Raw genomic sequence first — 19,950 nt, 5'->3', positions numbered from 1 at the left:
AGGCCAAAGCACAAAGGCCTCAGTTCATAAAGAATGCGAATGTAAATGTATTGCGACTTATCACCTGAAGGCATCAAGGCGCTTGCCTTGGGAACCCGTCCTGGCTTTTTCCCTGTGAGATAACCCTTACTGGGCATCCCCAAGGTGAAAGCCAGGCATCCTGCAGCGAGTGGGCCGTCGTAGTGGAGATTAAGCAAGCTATTGCCCAGAGTTGCAGCGTGGGACCCCATGATTAGAGTAGGCACCGAGGCGAGAATTATCGAGTCCGTGGACATTTTTTGGGCTCAGGACCCTGCCGCGTAGGGAATTGAACCCTGGTCCCAGGCCAGACCTCTGCATCAGGGTCTGCCGCTCTAATCAGTGAGCCACACTCCTCCACCTACAAGTTTGGTACCTCACATGGGTGCACACTTATGACAGAAATTCACAAAGCAAACTCCTGAAAAGGCAAAGCCTTTACAGGTTTCCAGCTGGAAAAAGTTAGCGAATTCCAAAAGAGAAGCATTATACATCCATAATGGTACATATTGTGAAATTGCTGATGGTGAAATACCATCAACTTTATGTGCAATGGCCCTTTTTTTCTTTTTTCAGCACAAGTAACATGTTGTGCCCCATAATAGAATTTATTAGCCCCTTGGTATAGAGTTAATCTCGGATCATTTCAAGAGTGTGAATGTATAAGCGAGGAGTTTGACAATATGCACAAACTATCAAGTTTTTGGATGTTCCCAATATTTGCAGGCAATCCAGCCTTTGCACACTACTCTTGAGTGTGATTTTCTCTTGCATTCAATTTCTCCCTCATGGGAATGTAGCACATGAGCAGAAGGATTTACAAGCCCAATGCCACCATTTTGTAATACCCTATACTTGTAAATCAAGCCATTTGTGTGGGTAAATCAGAGGTACACATGCAAATGACCCTGTGAATTGAACATATAATCACAAGCAAAATTTCACTTATCTCATCTCCGCAGGGGAAGGACTAACAGCATGGACTTCATTTAGGGGTCACCAGGGGTTGCAGCTGCGACCCCTGGCTTGCCCCTTGTGACCTCTGGAACTGCCTTTGCAGCCACTGACCTCAGAGGAGACAAAATCAGTACTAGGCACGCAAGGGCAGCTCCACTGTCCTTGTTTTTTGTCAATTCCTTATTTCACTAAAAGAGAATATTATTTTATTATTCACAATTAGTGTTATAAAGAATGGATTACAGTTTGTCTGAACATGACCCTTCCTGGGAGTTAAGGTAAGTTAAAAATTGTGTTAAATATATATTGTGTGCACACTTGCGGGGAGAGTGTATCTGTGTGAAAACAAGTGGGTGTATGTGTAATGTGTATATGTAAGCATGCATGTGTGAGTGAAAGTAAAGGTATAATGCATTGGCTTAACAATAGATAGTTCTAACTTCTTAATGACCCATGACTGTCCCCAAAACCTATTAATTGCTAATTTCTCAAAAATGGCTGAACAAAATTATACTAAATCAAAAAAGTTAGATTTTTGAGTAAAGCTCTGACTTTCTGCCACATTTGGTGTACTTCCGTTCTGTCTTTTTTTCTGTATCAGGGAGTAACGTTTCCTATTGCAATTAGCATGGGAAATCAGCATTTTAAAAAATCCCTATTTATTTTGGTTTCTACTTGATGGATCAGCACAAAACTTTCATGGACAAATCTAAGGTTGATGAAGTTTTTCTGAAATGTTTTGTGCAGATTCCTAAAAAGACACCAAAGTTATTAATGGGGAAAAAACTATTTACATTGTCAAGTGCTATGTTATGGCTACCACACAAAGGACAACCGAACACATCTTTTAGGTGAAATTCAGCTTCACCTCCCTCAAATCACAAAAAGCAAATTTTCTCTTATTATTATCAAATAACTGTACAATGAATTAAAATCAGTACAGTAAAAGTGCTCAACATATTGTGGCTAAAACAAATAGTTAAAAACAGTTGTTTGTAACAGAAGTTTAAAACATACTTTGATCAAACAATTTGCCTCCCCTCCCCAATTCCACCAAAGTCAATCTTCCCTAGGGTTTGTGTTTATGGAGGGGTGGCTTTGGTGGCAGTCCAGAACATCATTTTGTTGTATGCGTAGCATTTTAGAGCTATGATTCATTCCCATTGGCCTCTGATCCATTAACCATGAGAAGCGCTTTCCTGGAGGGGATACTGGAAGTGCAGACAGCCATCAATACACGGTCAACACAACCTCAACACCATTGCGCTGGTTTTGTAATATACTTCTCCAGAGTTTTATTTCGTTCATTTACCGTTTTTAGGGCAGTCCTGATGTGGTGGATAAATGTCCCCAGTCTGCTAGGGTCATCGTGCTAGGCTTGGAAAAACACATGGCTGACACTTCGCTGCAGGATTTTGTTCCATTGATGGTACAAATCTGTTGCAATAGTCACCTATGTTCCTTGATAAGATTGGGGCAACAGCATAGAAGGAGCAGCCACGATTCCCTCTTGTATGGGCAGAGTCTACAGTTTGTGGCTTCCCCCCTTCGAGCCCATGTATAGTTAAAATCCGTGATTTCTAAGTTGATTAGTCTCATGGACAGAATTTTGCTTTGGGCTGATGGAGTGATAGTGTAACTTAGGTAAGCCTGGGCTTTGCCTGCTGTGTAAGATCTATTCAGCGGGTCTAAGAGTGGGCATGAACGGCGGGATTTGCAGTCCAGATCAAATGAAATTATGCTCACTTGTTTGTTAATCAATCTTTTCCATGTGTTCAGAGGGATATCCGTCCTAAATATGCTGTCTTCCACTATATTCAATGTTTCGATTGCTTTATCAAGGGCGAAGTGCCAGGGCGTACATGGCTCTTCGAAGATTGATCTTAATTGGTGTTTTAAGGTGTTAGCTGGGGCCCTTAAAATCCTAAAATGGAATTTTATGATGTCGCCCTGGCACATCAAGTCCGACCTCGCCACTTCTAGCTCCAGCCTTAGCCTTGCGTTCCTTGCTGACCTTGGAATTTGGGGCACTGTTTTATATGCTTTAGATTGTGCTCAGTTTAAGCAAGCATGCTGTGACCTGGGGAAGGCCTGGTGGCCATAGCTGATTGCTGGTAGCAGTGTAACTTTTAAAACTTTCAGTATTGGGCCTGCAGTCGGGCTGATCAGAAGATGGTTTAGTTGCTTGAGTAGATGTATGACCCTATTAGCCTTGGTTCTCTCATAATTCAAATGGGCAATCACCTTCGCCCGTTCCCTCAGCCAAACCCCTAGGTAATTGTGTGACTCCGCGGTCTTGATTTGCAAGTTGCTCAAATCCCATTGTGCTTTCTTTTTCTGATGGTAGGTCCCAAATATGACAACCTTGGACTTTCCTTGGTTTACTGTCAGATTATAGATGTTGTTAAAGCGATTTAAAGCAGTTACGGCTCTTTGTAGGCCCACCTTTGTGTGATCCATTATGGCGGTATCATCGGCGTATTGACGCACCGGCAGCCTCGTGTTTTCTAGTCTTGGTGTTACTAGGCTAGCTCCTTTTAGGGCGTCCCCCAGATCCGCTGTATATAGATTGAAAAGAATGGGAGCCAGCAGGCAACTTTGTTTCAGCCCGTTCTCCGTGTTAATTTTCGGGGACACTGTCCTGCGCTAGTTTTAACTCTTACCCAGTCGTCTTTATAGAGTGATCCTATTGCCTTCAATAGGTTTGGTGGAATGCCCCAATTTTCTAGCTTCCACCATAGTCTTCTGTGAACCACTTTATCTAAGGCTGTGCTGTAATCCACGAAGCAAGAAAACTGAATATTTACCTGAACCTCCAATTATTAAGTTATGTTACTAATACAGAACAATAAACAAAATTTAATACGTTTATCTTGGCAATCAATTTTGCCTATTTACATTTAATTATTTTTCATGTTCAAATTTAGTCACAAAAAAGGACACATAATCTACTAAACAGACAATCTCACTATTTCAAAAACATACAACAATACATTGAAACTCAGCATGAATGTGTCAAAAATACAATTACATAAATGACAAATACAAAAGTATGGTGACAATTAATCTGTCAAGAAACAGTTGAAATATATAGATTCAATTAACATTTGGTTATATTAAACAACACAAAGAACTCCTAAACTGAGAGGATAAATAATTATGATACTCTAAGTGTCCAAGGATCTAACTGCCACTTTTATAATAGCCGACGCGTTTCGAGTCCTGGTTTTTTGAATTCCCGGACTCTCATCAGGGCTGGATAAATCCTTTCTTAAAAACCAACTGTTTATGACAAAAACACAAAAAAATGAACGTGAATTGTAGTGTGCTTCCCACTATCTCTACAATGATCTTCTTATCATTAGCTAAAGGGCTGCCCACATACCTGGCTAATGCCGAACTTGGTTTGTAGGCTTCGTATTGTATATTCATGCAGTGAAAGCCACTCTGCAACAAAATATCGAGTTCTAAGTGATCTTGTAAACAAAAGCTTGTGTCGCATTGCATTTACGTGTCGTGTTAACGAAAGTTACCTTATTCTTGCTCTTGTGTGGCATGGTAATGTGATGCACTGGCGTTCGCTACTTCTCGGGTCAAAATACTAGGGTCTTTAAAATCTAAACAAACGGAAGGAATCGGCAATTTAGCCATATATCTATGTATATTTAAACGGACATGTTGTGCATCCGCTCGCATTAGATGTACCTACTCGTGGGCTGGTCACGAGTCAAAAATAGGTCACAAGCTTTGCTTTTTCGGGTCTGTTCTATTTTCAATCTACAAAGAACAGGAAGCCAGATTTTATTTAAAGCGGAGGGAAGGACCTACGTCTCTTCCAAAAGCAAGAACGATTGCCTTCTGTAATTCCAAAAGCGGCTCACCTTTTTAAGAGGCTTCGTGATAGTTTGTAGTTCTCACTCGTACCGCGTAGGAGGAAACCAACCTGGAATGTTTCCCAACTAAATTACCGGGTCATGCAACCACGTGACACCGAATGAAGCAAACCAAGGGGCAGAGCCTGACTGCAGTCAGAAGCTGTGCATTCTAGGAGTTATATTTCCTTTTGAAATATGGCCCAACAGGTTATTAAATTGGCCTGAATTCAAAATTAACTGTAAAATAAACGCAACTGAAATGTCAGCGCACGAAAAATGAAATGTATAGCTCTTTGACAAAAAACATTTTTAAGACCACGACCCCAAGAAGAATGAAATTTGCAACTGTATTATACTCTATTTAGTTCACTCATACAATTGAGTCAAATTTCATGATCAAATACGCCTCTTTGCGTAGCAGGGCACTTTCAATGCAAGGAGAGCGATGCTTAGGATCAATCGCAGCCAAAATGGTCCATTTGAAATCATTCTCACTATGATTTACAGACAAGAAATGTTCAACCATAGGGGCAGATAGAACTTTTCTCCTGATCCTGAACCTGTGCTGCGTTATCCTCATGTTCACTTGTTGGCATGTTTTGCCAATGTATATTTTGTTGCATGGGCATAACACTGCATAAATTACATTTTTTGTTTTGCAATTTGTAAAGTTGTTGTGTCTCCATGTGATTCCATTATGGTAAAAAAAAAAACTCCAACGTCGAGGGACAGGCAACACAATTGCCACATTTGTGGTGTCCAACAACAGGTGTTAAATTCCTTTGCGTTATTAGTAATCCACGAAGCAACATAAGAGTGGAGGGTGGTTCTCCCGGGTAGCCTGGATGGATAAGTCGGCCAATGCCAGTACGTGACCTGAAGCCAGTTTGATAAGATGGTATAATGCTATTGGAATTAGCATGGGAAATCAGCATTTTAAAATACCCCCATTTATTTTGGTTTCTACTTGATGAATCAGCACAAAACTTTCATGGACAAATCTAAGGTTGATGAAGTTTTTCTGAAACGTTTTGTGCAGATTCCTAAAAAGACACCAAACTTATTAATGGGGAAAAACTCTTTACATCGTCAAGTGTTATGTTTGCCTACCACACAAAGGACAACCGAACACATCTTTTAGGTTAAATTCAGCTTCACCTCCCTCGAGTAACAGAAAACACATTTCCTCTTCAAGAAGCACTACATCCAATAGGCAGAGAAAATAAGTGTTGAATAAAGTATGTGGATCGAAAAAGATGTATAAGACAATCTTGTCTCAACTTCTGTGCCAGCGTTCTAGTGTAGCAACTACTAACTCATAAAAACGCCTCTTATTGTTGTCATACGTTAGAGATGGGAACAAATAATTGAGTAATAGTGAAATGAAAAACAGAACAGTCATCAAAAATGCATATCACTTTAGGTGGTTCACCAACATTCAGACAGGTACAGAGGCCTTACTAAGATATATAAAGAAGATCCACATTTGATAATCTGTACAAGAGGTATTATTGAACTTAATGTCTTACTTTTCAGATCGCATTGCACATTTCAGAACCCTAGAAGTGTGCTCCTTCCTGAGTGGATTTGATTCATTTTTAAACTGAATGTTCTCTTTAGATCTGGTACAATGAACCCTTGAGGACAATGTATGGAAGGAACACTTTATATGTTAGAGGATCATTGGGAAAATCTTCCCCTGAGAACCAGGATATGTAGTAATATGTTCAATGTCAGAACAAGGTCACTTCATTTCACAATGTTTCATTATGTTCCTCATCAATTTCTTAAGCATGCAAAATGTAACCACTGAAATGTGGGCAGAATTGTTATCTCTGTTTGCAACATGCATAGATCTTCCGTAATTTACAGTTCAATGACAAATGTATGTTCATACCTTGTTTCTCAATGATTTCAAGTCACTTTGAATTCTTTCCTGCGTTGCCTTGTCTTCCTTAATGGGCTCCAGGTAGTGGCTCATCAAGCTCTCCCAAAACTCCCTTTCATCCTTAAATATGTTGATTTTCAAGACATCAAGAATATATTTAAATTCATATACGTAATAAAACAAATGCTGCTTGTAAATTGATTGCACATGACAGTGAAAACATTCACTTCCATCAGCAGGCATTCCTGCAGCAACATTTATATCAATATTTCTCCTCAAGTTCCAAGGAAACACACCATCTAGTCAACAGAGTTTTGTTAGCTCCATTGCACCCAAATATTTAATATATAGACCCAATCTTGTGAACATTCAATGACTCGCCATAAGTTTCAGGGATTTTGCTACAATCTCAGTATAAAAAAAGCCTGTTTGGTTAGGGTCACCTTCACATGACATGTTTAAAATATTTCCCTAAGGCCGCCTCACCCAGTGGACCGTCTCCTGAGGCGTTGGATATGCTAGAGTTGTAATATTGAGCCCTGTGATTCTCTGAGGAATTTGTGAACAGTCTCCTTTATGTTCCCTGACCCCATCCTCTTAGACAAATTGAGGTGGGTCTGGATCCTGGTGGTCAATTGAAGTAAAGGATTCAGGGGGGAGTATAGTCACAGGGAAGCATGTCTGATGCATCACAATATGAGTAATAACTCAGTAGGTTGAGTACTGTACAAGATGCAAAATGTCTGTTTTTAGAGAATAAACTAGCTGTCAGGGGCCATGGCCTCACTGTCATTACCATTTCAGTGTCTTTTTCCATGAGTCTTGGCATCCAACATTTTATGTCAACCCTGCAAAGGAGTAAGAGAGCAACATCCCATAAATAGACCACAGGATTAAGTCCTGTTCTTACAAACCATCACCAATGTCCCTGTAAAGATGTCTAGTTTTATTTAAAAAAGGCTGTTTGAAGCAGGAGTGGAGTCCTATATGTTTTTGTGGTGCAAAGTAAACAACCTCGTCCTCTACTGAAAGGAAACATGGACATGTATGGGAGTGAGTAGAAATGATCATTGTACATGTGTATGTTCATTGGTGGAATTGCATGTTTCATACTATGATGTGTTTTGTTCGAGATGTCAGCGTGGGATTGATCTACCCAAATGAGATTCCTTATTTTAGTGTGGAAATTGGCCATTTCTTCCATATTTTTTCATGTGACATTCCCAATGGCAGAGCCAGTATGAATACTATATAATCAGTGGAGACATAGTGTCCATCACAACCTACTCTTACTATAATTATCATGTACACTATAGCAGAGTTTCTTGGAAGAGCATATGTTTGCTCCTAACACACAATGTGTACCCTCCATGCCTGTCTTGGACACTTGTAATGTGGATGTTAGAAATTAACCCACTTTGACAGTTTTCATGTGAGGTGATGAGAATTCCAACATTTCTCACAGACATGTTGGATTAGCTGCCACAGAGAACAAAGGGACTCTCCAACTATGGCTAAATCGTTTTTTTTGGGGGGAAACCAATTTTTTACTCCATGGGGGACTGACTTGTTTCATCTCCCTCATGGTCTAACAGACTTGTTTCCGAAAACAAGTCCTTCTAATGACGGTGTCAGGAGAGGGTGTGGAAAGTGCCACATCTGGTATAGACTGAAAGCAGGGGTTCCATATTTACGGTGTATCGTAAACAGGCTCTGTTCTAAGTTGTCCTCCAAAATATTAAGAATTAAAAGCACAATTTATTATTTTCTGCACTAAGTGACACATAAATCATGTTTTTCACCTGCTTAATTTCAGCAGGTTTGACCAGTTGAAGTTCAGTAAAGGAAAACTGAGGGTGTGGAATTTACAGTGAAATTCAGAATTTGCATCCCTGCAGAAACAAGAATTTGGAATTCAGCATGCCGCTCATTGTGAGGGGGCAAATGTAATAGCTGCAACACACGGAGACATATTTATTAGCTCCACCAAACTGCATGTTGACTTTACCAACCTCATTGGAATTATATGTATTTTAACTTTCTCACGGAGATTCCAGCTGCTGAAAACAGCAGAAACCTGGGGAAATTAAAGAATTTCCAGAGAAATTCGACCTGATATTACCAATTCCCCATTATCCCTCATTTCTTAGTGGATGCTCAGAGTCCATCTCATTATGGCCTGGATTTTTCCTGGTATTAGTAACTCCAGGGGCCAGGAAAATCCGGCCCTTTTGTCTGGTCTTTTCTACTTAAGGGCTCCCATGAGCCTCCAAGCTGACAAGCTTTTGGAGACGCACCTGCGTGCCGGAAAAGGCAACGAGGACTGTGACGGTTACTTGGCGTCCTTCTCTTCCACCCCAAATACTTTCTCTGCTGATGAGGGAAACTATCCCGAAACCCAGGCCATGCCTCGGGTCTAGAGATCTTGGGAACAATAAGTACTTACTTACACCAACCTTGGGGTACCACTTACGAACATTGTGTCAACTCTTCATACTTCACGCACTACGAATACCAGAGTGCAGAGGGGCGATCCGGAGGAGGGGTTAGCGGTGTGCGATCCATCTTTGTTTCCTTTTGTCTGGGCTACTCATGATGAGGGCCTAAGTCTCTTACACATAATTATGCCTATGACAAACTTATTCCCTGTCAACCAGCCAGTTACTTCCATGCGACTAGTAGTGGCTTTCTCACCTGGTCCCATGTGCTCCATCTCAGTGTCTTGTTACATGGACCGTTTTCTACTTTTTGTAATGAGTGAGCTGCTCTAATTCATATTTGTCCTTCTTTCTTTGTAATTAAAAAAAGAATCTCAGGAAAATATTTACTCACATTAGCCTTTCCACCAGGGCTGTAACAAAATGTGAGGGCCCCCCACCCTGTAAGATATGCTGAAGGAGCCCTCAGTCCAATCAGTAGGGGCTGAGGGGACCCTTCCAGTTTGGGTAAGCCTGGGGGCGCCACTGCACCACAAGGGCCTTTGTTACGCTCCTGCTTTCCACATTAAATTAGAGTATATTATGTGCAATTTTTAAGCTTTTTCTACCACATGCCTAGGCTCTTGACGTTCAATTACACAGACCTAAAATATCTGTAAAGTTAAATTTTTGTACTAAATATTTGAATAAAATGTAATTTAAATAAATGAATTAAAGTGATAACTGCATATTAACAATGCCATGGCAATATATGTACTCATGTCCCTGTTAGTTTCGGATACTTACCTTTTTGCCCATTTAGATTTACCAATTCCCAATAAATGTAAATAAATTGACTCACATCAGAAAGGTTCTCTTCTTGAAATATACTGCATCTTGACTTCTCATTGAGCTGTTCAATCCAACCTACAGAAAAAAAATTACAGAGTATAAAAATATGGATATTCTAAAAAAAAATGGTTATAAGTGTTTTATTCCGTTTCTACTTTTTAAATGATATGTATTCACCATGGAAGGAATTGCCAATGTTAGAAAACATTATGTGACTGGTAGGTTATCGTCGAGTGTCGATACAGCTTAAGCAAAAGAGGGCTGAAATTATTTTTGTATTTTATGTTCTGGGCAGTGGTGACCCGTAAGTACAGCTTAGATAGGTGAGGGGGGTTACACACACATATGCACACCCGCAACTATGCATTTACATGCAGACATGCACACACACACCCATTCACAACACACTCACTCACAAATACAGATACATTCACACACGCGCACTCACCAAACAGTCAATTAAAACGCAACACTTACCTGCTGCAGTTCTCGGCGAGGGAAGCTTTGGAGGTGCCAGGAGGATTGGGACTGCTGCATCCACTCAGCCAATGAGGAAATGCAGCAGTGCCTACCCTGTCACAGAGTGGATTGGGGTCAAAGAAACTGCTGATCCCCACTAAATTCTGTCACTAGGTGTCAGTGATAGATAATCGGCCCTGAAAGTCCTGGGCAGTTCAGGGCTTAAAACTGAAGCACCCAGGTACAAGGCTTTCACTGATGCTCCCCTCGTTACAAGAGGGAGGGCCTCGAGAACCTTTGCTGAGCTAAGGAGGTCACACCCACAGGAGCTGTGACATCCTCATCCTAGCAAAGTTTAGATTAAGCAGCCAGGAGCCTGCACATTTAGGCATGTCTAGCTACTGGCTGCCTGACCTGAAAAAAAGAGCGTCTGTCAGGCTGACCTATGCTCAGCCTGATAGGCACTCTTTATGCCCAAAAGGTACAGGATGCGGCCCCTAAGCCCTCATGGACAAACTGTTTCTGCTTGTAGGACATTGGAGCAGAATATCCACATTGGCTACCCTGCTGAAGCTGCAAAACAAAACATTTCAGAGATGTCTTATGTTTTTAATCAGGGGTGCAAAACAATCCCAAAACAAGTGAAGCAATCCAGAATTTTCAGAATATCCATCAAAGATACATTTACATGCAATGACTTTAAATGGAAATCATTTACATTATTCGTGGTTATTCTGAAATTGATCTGGCCCTTCAGACCTATGTTGGACACTCCTGCTCTAAAATGTGAGCCTCAGATGTGTTTTATAATGTTTCTCTGGCCTTAAGCAAAACCTCTTAAGCTTTTCAAGATGGACACACCTATTTAATAGATTAATCTATTTCTACAATACCAAACATGCTCACCTAGTTGGCATATTGGCGCATCTAGGCGGGGGGAGGTACACAGTTAATTTCCCAGGAAAATGTAGGAAAAAGTACTGGAAAGGTGCAATAGCACATTATTCCGCATTTGCTCTTGCAAAACCTGACGTTTTGCTCTGGATTTTGCGAGTGACTCATAATAAGCACCTAAGTTACTCTATCATCCTCACTGTTTTTTGCCCACCACAGTCAAAAACCTAGGAATTTCCCATGCACACCTCTAACAGACTCCCATTCACTAATAGCTACTATGTAGCAGAACGGGTACAGGTTCATAAAAGCCTTGCCTCATGTTTGTTTTTCACGAGTGAATTGCATCGTCAAATGTAGTTTAGCTCCTAAAAGAATTACAATTTTCTACTGCAGACTTTGAATAAGGACTCCACCAGTGGCACTTACTTTCTTTTGATTGAATAGGATTTTCCTGTAAGATAGCTGCCTCTGTTTCTTGACTGAAAGAAAAATAAAAATGTGATTTTTTTTTAAATTGCAGCCTCAAAAAAAAAATATCCTGATACTAAATTGTACATAGAATTTTGATAAACCTCTTCTGAATTCCACACAACAACATCGTGGTCTAGTTGATTGCCGAGAGAGAGAACTTGGTGAAATAGCTGTACTTTATTAATATCAATATTTTCGAAATGCATCGGATCTGATTACTGGCCTAATTTCAGTCAGATCGCAGCGGGTGGGAAAGCAACTAAGCCACACAGTGAAGACGGACTGAGGGTGAGCAAAGACTTTCAAAGCAAGAGTTGATATTATACATAGTGTAATGTGTTAATGTCCATGCTAAATAATGTATGTCATTTTGAGGAGTTAATGGTGACCTAGCCCTTAGGGATTAAAGGGCATATTATCAAGAGCGACGTTAAGATTATCGCCGCTTTATCAGCAGGAAACTGCCGCTAAAGTGGTGATAATGGGCTTGATAATTTGCCCTGGAGAATTCCCATAGAAGCCCAGGTTAGATGTCTAACCTGGGTTTCTATTGGAATTCTAGAGAGCATATTATCCAGCCCTTTATCGCCACTTTAGCGGCAGTTTCCTGCCGATAAAGCAGCGATAATTTTGTCGCCCAGTCTTGATAATATGGCCCTAAGTTATTATTTACCATATGAATAGTTGGATGAGGTATTACGGCCAGAGCTGTCGACTTATGAACTGGGGAGCCGGGTTCAAGTCTCATAGACGGCTCCACATCTGTCATTCCGGGCAAATCACTTACTCTTCACTTGCTTCAAGAAAACAAAAAAAATGAATGTGACCTTTTGAAATGTAATGGTGAAAAACACAAACAATTCAACCATTTTAATTGTTCCTAACTGTACTCCTATCTATCACTACTATATCTACACTAGCGAGAGCAGATCAGGAGTATCTTTCTGCCAGACCTGTTGGAATGATCTAACCCCATACCTTGATATAATGTGTCAGGAAGCCGGCCTCAGTGCATTGACGTACGCACTCTCTCTAAGTGTGCAGGCCTACACACTGTTTTCGCACAACTATCTTCCTTTTCAGACACAGCTCACAGCATTTTCCATGATTACTTCAGTGTGAAGTGCTTCTCACCACTTGGATGCTGTTTAAATAATAAAACACCATCCTCATCATACTGTGCCAGAGGTGCAGAACAATGGGGCATATTACCAACAACTAGCGATAATTATCGCTATGTTGGCTTAGCGGCAATAATTTTACCGCCGAGCTGCGGCGATTTTTATCGCTTAGGAACCTTGCTATTATCAAGGTTTATCTCCTAAGCGATAAAAATCGGCTGAAATGCATGAATATCACTGAAAAGTCAGCGATATTCATGCATTACCGAGCTAATGCTCTTAGCCATGTTATCCACCTACCCTTGGATAACATGGCTAAGAACTGCTCAGGGGCAGGTGTTAGCTTTTTGAGATAATCGCGCTTAGCGCGAATATCTCCAAAAGTTGGTAATAAGAAATAGCGATGTTAGCGACTGTTTCTAGTCGCTAACATCTTGGCACGCCCACTTTGCATGTCATTAGTGATAAATTTCACTGACATGCAAAGCGGGGCCCAAGATGGTCGCTATCTCCTACTAGCTGTTGCTAACTGGTGTTAGCGACAGCTAGGTAATCGGGAGATAATTTTATCTCCGCTTTCTTGGCTTTTAAAACCAAAAAAGTGGAGATAAAACCCCATGATAATATGCCCCAATGTCTTTAGTTATTCCGTGGTGAAAGAGTCCTCTCCTAGGAGCACAAACAATAAATAAGGGCATTGCATTCTATTATACGTGACCCTGGAACAAATTGTGCAGACTTCAGGGTGACAATGCCTACCAGGAATAAGTGCCTGTTGGGCACATTCTTGTGTTAGGGGAAAGCAAGTGCAAACCACCATTAGAAAAAGATGCTAAGGTAAATAGGAAAGCTAGAATTGAGATTAAATGAAAACTCTGTAAAATAATAATAAGGTGCACAAAAATAAGGAAACACAACATGATGAAATAGTTAGAACTCTTAGGGAATGCAAAATTAAGCAAAACTTGTGAAATAGGAGAGAAAATAAATCACTCATCATGCATTACTTTTTTAACATTCATTGTCTGTTTATCAATCCATGTTTTGGGAATTATTGTTAAGGGCATGAAGATAGGGCGAGTTTTAACGTTGTGCAGCATGTAACTGTTTTTACTATACGGACATATTGCCCCCTTTGTGCCTGAACAAAAACCCTGCTTGTCTTTTGGATACATTTTGCAGGGGAAAAAAAATACAGCAGCTCCACTTCTAAAGGCCAGTGACCTACTGCCTGTGCCTGGGGTGTCACACTGTAGGAGGTTAGTGCGACCAAGGGTTGCAGCACAAGATACAAACATAAGATTTGCATAACGCTTGCCATTTTTGAGGACAAGGCGCCAAATAACATACGCTTGCATCCAGTCCTACCATGTGATGAATAAGAAAGGGCAGGATCGCTGCTTGTGAATGACAGGCGTCTGACGTCTCGCAGGGATGCAGACTCGGACGCGCAAAACCTTTACGCTGACAGCATAACTGGCTTACAATGGAAACCATTATAGACTTCAATAGCAATGAAGGGCTTTAGAAAAGTAAGCCCTGCATTGTACGTTGCATTGCAGAAAGTTGATTTACTGTCGGGCTTCTGTCTCCTGCCTCAGTTTGAGGCAGGGCAGGCAGCCTGGTTAAGACTGCCCAGACTTAAATACATTGATTTGTTCAGAGATACAATAGTATCTCTAGATGAATAAATCTATTTAACTTTTTTTGCTGAACATGTAGAAATTTCTGAGGGGTGAGGACCAGAACCCTAATGAAGTAACTGCCCCTGCCTTCACCTTCAAAAATGTTACGGAAAAAGGAGGTCCAGAAAAATGGGATACATTGGGAGGACTCCCTCCCCTGGGCAACCTGAAGTAGTTCCTGAGGAGGGCTTATTGAGCAGAAGGACTACTCGCCCTGTCCCTTGGCAATCCTAACGAGGTCAGTGTTTAATTTGTAAATTAATAAGTGCCAGGGCTCAAAGCTTTGCTCAAAGTCCCTCGGGCTGTTGGAACTGAATATCAAGAATGCCGAGTTCCCAAACTGTGTATTTTTATTCCACATCATGCATTTTCCACCTGTCACTCTACACTCCCTGTCACCATGCACTCTTTACCTAACTTTTGCATGTTATTTTTCTTCCACTGTTTCCCTCTTTCACACAGTATTTCTATCTGTTTCATCCTCCTCCTTTCTCTGTCTTGTTCTGGGTCAACTATGATAATGGTCTCCAAAAATGAGTACCGGTGGGTCCCACATGCCACCACCAGCTCAACTTAAGCACTGGTTGTTGACTTGACCAACATCTACATTCAATAAGGTCAAAGGAAGATAAGGGTATTGATGGCCAAAAGCTTTGAGTTAAGAACTACTGGTGCTAATGGTGACTAATTGTAATGTGTTACCATGGTGGTAAAGAAGGATGCTAAAAAAAATGTGACTACAAATAAATATAGGGGTGGCTGCCCAGATACTGTGCAGTCTCCTACAGCATTGCCAGAAATCTAGATGCTTTGTGAGGAATGTAGTAGTGACCAGAGCATTGTGAAGTGAAAGTATGGTATGTTATTGTTCTAAGTTCTAATTGTTTTATAAACTTTCCGACAGAATTTTTTCAAACTTTATGAAAATGTAATTGAATTGAGCATCTCAATATGCTCTTTGAAATTTCTGTACATTCTTATCTTTTATAAGCTCAGTTTTCCTGACTTGATATGGAAATTATTTCCTTGACACATACTTCAACATAGAATTTTTACCCAAATTTTAAGGTAAGATTGCTATTCTACAGCCCTTAAGGCCCACACCACTTCACTTTCCTCGAATCCAATTGAATTTCTAGTACAAACTATCGTGTATAGACACCAATCCACGTTCTCCCAATGAAAAAGGTAACATTGCAAAACGAAAAAGTCATGATGCGCTTCTCTGATTGAATTCATTTTTCATCTTGTGCACCTTGCCGAGTAACTTTGCTCATACCCAGGGCCGGACTGGGAACCACAACCGGCCCTGGCAAAGTGCTCGGCCAGACCCCCTCCCCACTCGGGGGAGTTGGAGGCAGCCACGGCCCGTGGAGGGTGTTTCGGTGGGGCAGAGAGGCGGGGTGGGGGGTGCTAAAAACGGGAGTATGGATAATTGAAGGTAAGTAAACAATTTAATTAATAAAACGAATTTCGTAGCGCGCCCTTCATCGCAAAATGTGATGCAGGGTGCGCTACAAAATTCGTTTTATTAATTACATTGTTTACTTACCTTCAATAATCCATACTCCGGTTTTTAGCACCCCCCACCCTGCCCCCCCCACCCCGCCTCTCTGCCCCACCGAAACACCCTCCACGGCCGCGGCTGGTTGGAGGTGCCGTCGAGCTCTTTGCCGGGGCCGGTGCCGGTTTTCGGCCGATTTTGGTACAGGGCCGATTTTGCAGCTATGCTGCAATACGGCCCTGTAACAAAAACGGCACCCAGGGGCCCAAAACCGGCCCCCACCCGTGCAGCGCACCGAGGGATTGCCCGGTACCCGCTATGGCCAGTCCGGCTCTACTCATACCTTACCTGCTAAGTGAGGTGTGATGTGATGTTGGCTGGTCACAGCAGGTAACATCACTGTTGCGCTCTAATCTTCTGTGCAGGTCACAGGGGCATCTGAAGTTCAGGCTGTCCTGTCATTGCCTGCTACCCACCTGCTCCTGTAATGCGGCCACTGCCAGGCTCACGGATGCAGCACAGCAATTGGGGTGTGGGAGCAATTTTATACAGCGCTGCAGACTTGGTGGTAGGCCCAGGCCATGAGCATGCAATAAACAGGCAGAATGAATTATGTATGGCCTGCTTCAGCTGGACTCTGTTCAGAGCATGTGAGCTGGTAAAAATGCTATTCTACCAAGCTACACACTTTTAATTATCTCTGACTTTGAAACAAGAGTTTCCTGAGACCTGAGTTTCCTAGCCTGCCTCGCCCACAGCTCACGCAGCATCAGCCCGAAATCAACTCTAATTATCCAATCAGAATACATGCTCCTTAGTGAAAGACAGCAGTACACTACTGACATCACTGACGTGATGCAGTCATCATGCCTGCACCTGGGTGAGCCGTTATCTAGAGACATACATGGCAAAACCAGAAAAACAGCCAAATCGAGGGAGGGTAGGACGGGCAGGTACATTTATTATAATTGATTACTGGGCCCACTACCCACGGGAGATAAAATAAATAGACCCGGCCCTGTTAATTAAGTCCTGTTGCTAAGCACCGGAAACACCAGCACAAATTAAGCTTTGCAGAGAATGCTATGTTGAGGGTTTTACAGGAGTCCAGAACTTACACTGCCATTAAGCAAACACATGGGGACTAAAGTGGGAGGGCCGGATGAAATGGAGAACCCACTGTGGTCCTTGGACAATGTTCTGTGGAATTGTATTTTAGAGCACACCATGCTTAGCCATCCCTCCCTGGCCCTTAGATGAGGCTTAGTGGTATTTCAGGCTAGGCCACCCTGTGGGTGGGGACACAGAGAACCTTCTTTTATATAAAGTCAAGGTTGTAGGAGTAAGAGGAAAGAAGCCTCAACTTTTGGCAAGGTGAGAGTAATTTCTTAGGGAAGGACACAAGAGGATTAGACATCCTAGCCTCGCTTTTTGGCAAGACCAGAGTGTATTTTAAACCCCCATTCCCCTGATGCAAGACAGTTCAGCATGACAGGAAGAGATATATAGAAGTGGGTGGGCCCGAGGCTCACTCACTAATTCATGGTCCAGCAGCAGCTACTGCTGTTTGTGAACATTAGGAGGGATTTTCTTAAAACAAACAAATTAACATGCTTTGCCATCCTTAGCAATCTTTTTGACATTTATGATTAAATAAACCAATTTTGATATTTTCTCTAATTCGATCTGAGAACAAATTATAGTTCAAAATCAAGTGTGAGCCAAGCAAAACTGCTGCCCACTGAACATTTTTCAGATGGGTTCCAGCCAATCATGGTCAATCATGTTCACGAACATTTGGGAAATTCCGCCACTAAGAATGACCCTTTGCATTTTTAAAATGTTCCAGATGTTCTTGAGCATCTTAGCGGTGTATGCACCAAAGCACACATGAACAATGGCAGCATTAAGGCACTGTTCAAAACCTGTTGAATGTTGTGCAAATTGTTTAAGCCTTTTTTCTTTTCATTGATGGCTACATTTGTCTATGATAAGTTTCTAAAATTAAAACCCTTATCTCTTCTTAATTCTCCTTTCTATTCATTTCTGTCTTCTCTCCAAGCTAAATCTAGACCTTTTGTTGTTCACTATAATAAGTATTTATTTATTTTGCATGGTACAATTCTTCCCTGCACACAATACTAATTTGCTGTTCATTCACTAGTTATGCAGTTCTCTTCCTCCATTCATGTACTTATAAATCAGCAATGACTCCAACTCAGATGTGTAATGCATAAACCAGGGGCAAAATCCATCAGAGGGCCCCCATTTAGCAGAAGCCAAATGAATATCTGTGAGATATGGGAGACTAAGAGTCCCTCTTCACATTCGACAGAGGGGCGAGGGGGCTTTATTTTGAGTTACGCCATTGCTCCAACTTCAACCAATATTTTTCCGGGTTCTACAAAATTTGTGTGTACATAGGATTTATACAATCAAGACATGTCTCTGTTTTTGTACCTATGCTACATCGTCAATCTCAATAAAAAAAGAAAGAACTTAAAATCCTTTTTTTGGCCCCCTCTCTCATTATAACTTTGCTCTCTCCATTGCACTACTTTGCACTACTTATTTTTCTTTAAAGTATGGTGCAAAATGCTCTATGTACATTTAGTACCAATGAAAAAGTAGTCATTCCTATGAAGTATTGAATCAACCTTCAATGTAATGGCGTACATGTTTTGTTTGTGACTGCTACAACCTGTGCGAAACCAGTCCAAATAAGTATATATAATCTATGATTGGCGAAACTTTACTATTAGTGTGAGTCTGAAATAAAAAGGAGTGGGCAAAAGTTCGAAGTCTATTGCAGTGCTTTTAACATAAAACTTCTTACTACCACACTTATTTATAAAATGTAAATAAACTTAGCCATTTCCAAATTGCCCAATATGCTCTTTGATTCTCTGCTAGCTTGGAGACATACTTATTTTTCTTGTTCATTTCTACCTTTTATGGTCAGGCTCTGCAATGCAGATGTCGCCAGACAATTCTGTGGGAATCACCAGAAAATTGACTTTGGCTCCACCCACATGCTGGGAGCCAGGAGTGCGTGATCTGATTCTGCTGAAGTTGCGTGCTTCCACAAAAATTGCTTTACTGCCACAAAGCAGTTATCATTTTGTTTATTGACAAGCTGTCTAAGGTTGCACTTTCAGGGGCACACACGTGACATTGTAATGTTATTAAAGTGCCTTAGATAACTAATAACTTTATGGTGTTTTTCTCTGGCAGCAGCAGTTGCTAACTTACATGGATTTTCAGGTCTTTCGTGGCAGTCCAATTTTCACCTGACCTTTGAAACTGCCCCTCATGGGAGTGCTGCGGGGCAGTGAGGCAGATCGGGGAGGGACAGGGTGGGGGGCAGTAAACTTCGGCTCACAGCCAAACAGAGTTCAGTAAATAAATAAATAAATAAATAAATAAAACTTATTACATTGCATGCGCTGCATCGCAGATTGGCGTTGCGTCTTTACTTAACTCTGTTCGGCCGTAAGCCGGAGTTTACTACCATATAAGATATGTGATCATTAATATGTTATGAGACAAACATCCTAGCCACACTGCCTGTATAGATTTGATGAGCAAAGTTAACAATCAAGTAATCAGTTTAGGCAGCCATGTATGGTTCCTAAATCTGTCTGGGGATGTAAAATTAAACTAACACTGTTCATTAAACAACCATTTACAACATATTACTACTTTGAGACCTACACCCACCACCAGTCTCTCTGAGACACACAACATGTAACCATCTTTGAGGGGCGTGGCTTTGCGCCCGACTGGAATGACGGCTCCTCCGTGAC

General features: G+C 41.4%; 1 protein-coding gene across 1 annotated transcript in view; it reads right to left on the bottom strand.

Moving 5' to 3' along the window:
• Nucleotides 1–19,950, bottom strand: part of LOC147708559 (chitin synthase chs-2-like) — a 389,460-nt gene that overhangs the window by 59,628 nt on the left and 309,882 nt on the right. Inside the window, 3 exon segments of the mRNA XM_086927238.1 lie at nt 6,748–6,858; nt 10,018–10,082; nt 11,790–11,842. Of these exon segments, the coding sequence (XP_086783364.1) occupies nt 6,748–6,858; nt 10,018–10,082; nt 11,790–11,842 (229 nt within the window).

This window comes from Lissotriton vulgaris, chromosome 6 (assembly GCF_964263255.1).
Source record: "Lissotriton vulgaris chromosome 6, aLisVul1.2, whole genome shotgun sequence".
Classification (NCBI taxonomy): Eukaryota; Metazoa; Chordata; class Amphibia; order Caudata; family Salamandridae; genus Lissotriton; species Lissotriton vulgaris.
Note: the sequence above shows the minus strand (reverse complement) of the source record. Positions and strands in the feature narration are given on the sequence as shown.